This window comes from Larimichthys crocea, chromosome XV (assembly GCF_000972845.2).
Source record: "Larimichthys crocea isolate SSNF chromosome XV, L_crocea_2.0, whole genome shotgun sequence".
Taxonomy (NCBI): Eukaryota; Metazoa; Chordata; class Actinopteri; family Sciaenidae; genus Larimichthys; species Larimichthys crocea.
In genome coordinates, this window is record NC_040025.1 from 20,216,186 (window position 1) to 20,222,185 (window position 6,000).

General features: G+C 42.9%; 2 protein-coding genes across 3 annotated transcripts in view; both read right to left on the reverse strand.

Annotated features, from left to right (window-relative positions):
• Positions 1–4,021, reverse strand: part of acot7 (acyl-CoA thioesterase 7) — a 52,821-nt gene extending 48,800 nt beyond the window's left edge. Inside the window, exon 1 of one of the 2 annotated variants that reach the window (XM_019256628.2) lies at positions 3,661–4,021. In XM_019256628.2, the coding sequence (XP_019112173.1) occupies positions 3,661–3,710 (50 nt within the window). In that variant the 5' untranslated portion in view covers positions 3,711–4,021. The remainder of the gene's footprint in view (positions 1–3,660) is intronic. The other variant, XM_010740260.3, reaches the window with a different exon arrangement.
• Positions 4,022–4,183: 162 nt separating this feature from the next.
• LOC104926435 (transcription factor HES-2-like) lies at positions 4,184–6,000 on the reverse strand. The gene is made up of 4 exons (XM_010740294.3): positions 5,900–6,000; positions 5,705–5,800; positions 5,506–5,593; positions 4,184–5,397 (listed from the first exon to the last, which is right to left on the reverse strand). Exons 1-4 carry the CDS (start codon positions 5,987–5,989, stop codon positions 5,078–5,080), a joined length of 594 nt encoding a protein of 197 aa, XP_010738596.3. The 5' UTR covers positions 5,990–6,000; the 3' UTR covers positions 4,184–5,077.

Genomic DNA, 6,000 nt, shown 5'->3' on the forward strand with positions numbered 1-6,000 from the left:
GCCTTCTCTTTATTGTCCTTGTCGAACCGGGCATAAAAGTCATTCAGTTCGTTGAGGAAGGGCACATCCATGGTGGTTAATGAGTTACTGGTTTTGGAATCCGTGATGGCCTGAATGCCCTCCCACATGCGTTGGGGGTCAGAGTTGACAAAGTGTTCTTCCACCTTCAGCTTGTGTTCGTGCTTGGCCTTCTTGATGCCCCTCTTCAGAGCTGCCCTGGATGTACTGTAGGCCAATGCGTCACCTGATCTGAATGCCATGTTACGTGCTTTCAACAGGAGTCTCACTTCCTTGTTTATCCATGGCTTCTGATTGGGGTATGTGGTGATCTGTTTCTCCGTGGTAACACTGTCAGCTGTGGTGTTGATGTGTTCCACCACTGAGTGTGTGTAGGAGTCAATGTCTATGTGAGAGCCACTGGTAGCCTGAGAGGCAAAAATACTCCAGTCTGTGTTTTTAAACTTGTCCTGAAGCACGGAGTCCGACCCCGCTGGCCAAACTTTAAAGGTCTTCACAGATGGTCTCACATGGTTGATGAATGGTGAGTAGGTGGGGGTCAGGAACAGAGAAAGGTGATCAGACTGTCCAAGGTGGGGGAGGGGGGTCGCCTTGTAGGCTCCAGGGATGTTTGTGTAGACGTGGTCTAAAGTGTTGTTCTCTCTGGTATGGCAGGAGACATGTTGCTTGAATTTGGGAAGCACTGTCCTCAGGTTAGAGTGATTGAAATCACCTGCAACAATGAAGGCAGCCTCGGGGTGTGCAGTTTGTTGTTTGCTGATGGCTGCATGAAGTTCTGCCATTGCAAGTTTAGCAACAGCATCCGGTGGTATATATGCAGCTGTTATTATTGTCACAGTAAACTCTCTCAGCAGATAGAAAGGTCTACATCTCACCATGAGGAACTCAAGGTTAGCCGAACAGTGCCTACCAACAATAACAGAGTCCATGCACCAAGCCTTGTTGACATAAATACACACTGATGTCCAAAAGCTCTTCTCGGGTGTATGATGTTAGACAGACGCTGTTCTGCACGAACAGACCCGAAAAGAGTAGTAATAACACAACTAATTCTCCAAGTCTGAATAGACGCTGAGCCTCATGTTGTGCACTATTCAAGGTGTGCAGAAAAGAGTTAAATAGATAGTTATTTTTAAGTGGGTTGTGTAAGGTATTTATTCATGGTCAGTGTATGCATCAGACAGTGGTCAGTTTGGAAAAATAGACAGGGATCCCGACACAGAAGTAGAGCTATGCACTGCTGTAGATGGAGCAGAAGAAAAATTTTTGCTGCATAAAAAAGGCCCATATATGTTTAATGCTGTTTACAGTACAGTGCGGTCTACACTATTTATCACAACTGACAAAACTAAATATATAATTCCTGTTTATGGTCCTACAGAAAGTAAGAAATGACATATATAAAATATGGCTGGATTGGAAAAGGTGAAATAATAACAAAGTCAGAAAAGTGGACCTGAGGGACAATATTCAGGTTTCAGCCCATGAAGAGGTGACATGGTAACAATATCAGGTATGTGTCCCAGGGTAGGATGTTTGAATTTGATGTAATGTGGGGGATAGCAGAAAGTGGGTCACTGGCAATAAGCTTGGCAAAGTCCCAGGTTAGGACAGTTTTAATTTTGATTGAGCGCGGCAGAGCGGAGGAGAGTTTTTCAACATTAGCATTGTTAAAAAATGGCTACTGGTGGTGTATGTAGATGTGACATGAGGGTTTTCTGAATAAAGAGCATTACACGTGAACATATATGCATACACATACACACACACACACACACACACACACACATACATACATACATATATATGCGTGTGTGTGCGTACTATATGTATGTATATATGTTCACGTGTAATGTACACGTTAGTGCTCTTTATTCAGAAAACCCTCAGTTACATATGTTGTTTTTGGTGCCTGTTTGTTTCCCAGATATATTAGTGTGTGTGTGAATGGGTGTATAAGAGACATTAACTTAAAGAACTTTGTAGAAAGGCGCTTTATGAAGTTCAGTCCATTTCCTTGTATTAGTTTACGGGCAGACCTGCCATTTCCAATACGGCGGACCTGTTGACGTATCGCGACCAATGACCAACCCGCTCAATGCGGCGTCTATGTATATATGTCTATGGTGTATCCCATATTGTGCTGCCATTTTAGTTATTTTTATTATTAGTGTATTTTCTGCATATAATTCATGTTCAAGCTACAGTGGAGTTTCAGTGGAATGAAAGAGGGTAGACACCATTTCACACTTAGGCATCAAACACCAGTGAGAAAACATCCTACAGTGAGAAGAGAGTCAATGAGGTCAGTGAGGTTGCTGTCTTCTTTGATGCCCAAGACCCGAGGAAGAGTGCCCTGCTTTGAAGCTGTTTCAGTTTGACATAGTGACCACAACATGTAATGGCAGCAATGGCATTCATTACGTGATGCATGCTGCCCAGAAAAAAGGCTTTTTTCCCGTAAGCTTACACTCTGCTGTAAAATGGTGGATACATTTTTTTGATACATTATAAGAATTTGACCCATTCAGTCCAATAGCATTTGAAAACTCTGGAGGAGCCACATTTTTGAATGATTGTATCATTTATACAGTTCCTGCCCTGCAACTGACGTGATTGGAAACCTTGAATTTGAAGTTCAAGTTGAGTTGTTTCTCACCCTGACAAGTGAATCTTCTCACAATGGGAATCTGACTCTTATCTTTAGACTTCAAGGTTATCACAGATACTCCTTGTATAGAGTTTTCTACCCAACTCTCATCAGGCATTTGTATCAAGTCACAGTTGCAAGATAAATAATAAATACTGAATACAATATAGTCAAAAGTTAAATGTCATTGACAAACATGAGCATAGATGATGAGCCATTCTTTCTCTTCAGGGTCACTGAAGGGTCTGATATCTTCTGAACATTCTGACACTACAATGATGTTGTTCTCTAGTATGAATATATTCAAACACAATATTGTGTTCAGACATGTAATAGACTATGACAACATCCAGTCAGGGGTCATCTTTAGCTGAACTGACGCTGTTATACTGAACTCACTGGCTCCACCTACGGGCGAGCACAAGAACAACAAACCCGGCGTGCTGCTGGGATAAGAAAGCACTCAATTGTGCAAAGGTATTTTAGTACTCACTAACACTGTATGACATACAGCTGGTATTTTATTAAGTGTTCGTCTTCTGGGTATCCGCTTTGGGGTAATAAAGAAGGGATAAACGACATAACGACATAATACAGGTTAATTATTAACAGGCACCAAATTATTCAAGCCTACACTATAAACTAAAACTTTTATCGGAGTTGCGGCTAAATAATGGCGACCTTAACGTGACCTTGGTAGTCTTAGCGCGTCACACACCGGTGCTAACCGGTCATCACAGACGACATAGACGGTCCGCTCCTCCGCCGGCGAGTGTAAATACCCGGCTAAGATTAAACATGGTGGATGACCGGCAGAAAACAGACCGTGTCTGTGCAGACAGGAGCGTCCTGTGTGTTATACCGGGACATGAAGCGGATTATCTGGGTTGTCTGCCCGTGAGAAACGCTGTCCGCGTTCGTTTCGCGTTGCACCTCATTACCGCGTGAAGGCTGCTCGCACGTGTGTTAATGCGTCGTATCAAACGTCCTACCTGCAAATCTGAAGCGAGGATGATGCCTCGCACGTCTGCGATACCGACATGATGATGAGGAGGTGGTCGAGAAGGTCTCGGGCTTTGTTGGTCTCGTATTGCAGCGAGATTTCTGTCCGATGTGCAGGGAAGTCAGCCTCATCCGGTGCGTGTCGGCTACTCTGGTCACAGCCTCCCTGATAAATGACTCATGATGTGGAAAAGTACTTGACAAGAAAGTGCAAACAGGATGTTTGATATAACGCAGCTAAAATGTTTAACAAAAACTGTCTTAACACAGGCGAAGGTTAATGTTATATCCTAATGTAGCGCAGCAATTTCGCTTCCATTTTGATGACTGTCCAAAAGGTAAATGAGATAACAGAAATAAAAAAAAGTACTACCATGACAATACCTGCAGGTTTCGGAGGGTGGCAGCAGAGACTGCATTAACTCTACCATCATGAAAGCAGGAGCAGTGTTTGCCTGTAGGGGGCGTGTTTGACCACAAACATATTTAGTCACAGTGAGTAACGGTTTTTATTCTGTAGAAATCTGCTTGGCAGATGTGCCAACCAGATCTTTGCTCATTAAAGAGAGAGAAGTATTTCCATACAGGAAACATGACATCATATTTGCTGGGACTCAGTTCAAAGACTGCTGAAGCTGTTTTTTGTTTTCATTATCCTATTTTTGGGGGGAGAACACATTTTCCCCTATGCGCACAAAGCAGTCTCTGTATGCATTTTTTGCTGTGTGATATTGGTTGCGAACTGCCTTTTTTACATCCGCTTTATCCATGTTTGTTAAGTGTGGCGGCTAAATAACGCCATTCTTTTCCATAGCCACCATATAAGCTTTTATGGCCGTGGAAAAAGATGCGTAATTACGCACACGACCAGTATTCTTACCAATGACCAGAGTGTAAACCAAAAAACAACGAGACAAGATTGAACCACGAACTCGTAGTTTTATTTGTGTTTATATAACATATATACAACATTTGCTGTAAATAGCAAAACTTAAATACATCCCAACAGAGATACTTTGCATTGACACATATGTCTACAGAGTTCATCTGCACAGACTCAGGAACATTGAAGTCTGGTGCAAATTCATACATACTGACCCTTTGGGTCTTACAGGGCTGTTTCAACGGCCCTTAATCACTTAGTCCACGCGGAGGACTAAATATTTAACGTATACATACATGCAGATTTAAAAAAATACGACTGTCTAAACTTGTCAACTTATACAGGACAACAGACTCGTGCGCAAGACGTAAGTATATAATACTCAACCGATACGATTTAACGATGAATTCTGGATTTTCATCAACGGAAACGAGGCGGTGGATCACTGTGCATATTTACAAGTGATGCTATCCAACATGTCGCCTACATATGAAACACTGTACAGTCAATTTAACTGAAGAAATCTACCACGGTCTCCACATGGCTGCGCTGACAGCCTGTGGGCCTGGCTGCGCTAGGTTGGGAGCCACTGCGCCGCTGCTGATGCCACCGGACAGGCTGAAGCTGGATTTGAGGCCCTGGAGTCTCTGCTGGATCTGAGGGAAAGTCCTGGAGCTCTGAGCGCAGCAGTTCAGGCAGGTTGGGGTGACGGGGGCGGACGTGGACTGCTGTACAAACTCGTTCACCCGCCGACACGCGTCTTGATCCAGGCTCGTTTTGGGAAGCAGAGCGGAGACGCGCTGGAGGCAGGCTTTGTAACCTTCTTTGTAACTGTCTGCGGAATCTGAAAAGACAATGAAATGTTAATTTTGTTGTTCAAAATTGAGAAGAATCAACTGTACATACATTTATCAAGCAATACAAGTTTTATTCAAACAGAACCATAACTCACTTTTGGTGTTAACAGGGGGAATGTCGCTGAGGAACCTCACAGTCATTTCAAGGATGTCGGCTTTCTCAAGCTTGGAGTAGCGAGATTTCTGCAGAAAATGATAAAAATCGAATGTTAAACATATGAACCAAAAGGTTGCATTGACTCAAGCAAATTTGAAGTCTGTGTTGCATATATTTAAATGTATATATTAACTTACATCTCTGCCTGTGAGGGGAAGGATGAGGTTTTTCAAATGGTTCAGGCTGTTGTTGATACGGGCGCGCCTTCTTTTTTCCATCAAAGGTTTCATCGTCTGAAAAGAACACATAATATTTAGTATTTGTTCATTACAACAAGTGTAAAACATCAGGAAAAAATGTGAAGATAATAAAGAAAAATGCAGTCCGCTTACCTTTCTGAGCTCGAGAGCCTCTTTTCTTTTGGCCACAGTTTGCCTGGGAGAAAAAGCCTGGAGAGCTTCACAAGTCATGTTTGGAGACATTTTCAGGGTCG

Coding starts and splice junctions, on each gene's coding strand:
- LOC104926435 (XM_010740294.3), bottom strand. CDS start 5,989: ATGTCTCCAAACATGACTTGTGAAGCTCTCCAGGCTTTTTCTCCCAGG. Junction 5,801..5,899: donor AGGCTCTCGAGCTCAGAAAG/GTAAGCGGACTG, acceptor TGTTCTTTTCAG/ACGATGAAACCTTTGATGGA. Junction 5,594..5,704: donor TTCCCCTCACAGGCAGAGAT/GTAAGTTAATAT, acceptor CATTTTCTGCAG/AAATCTCGCTACTCCAAGCT.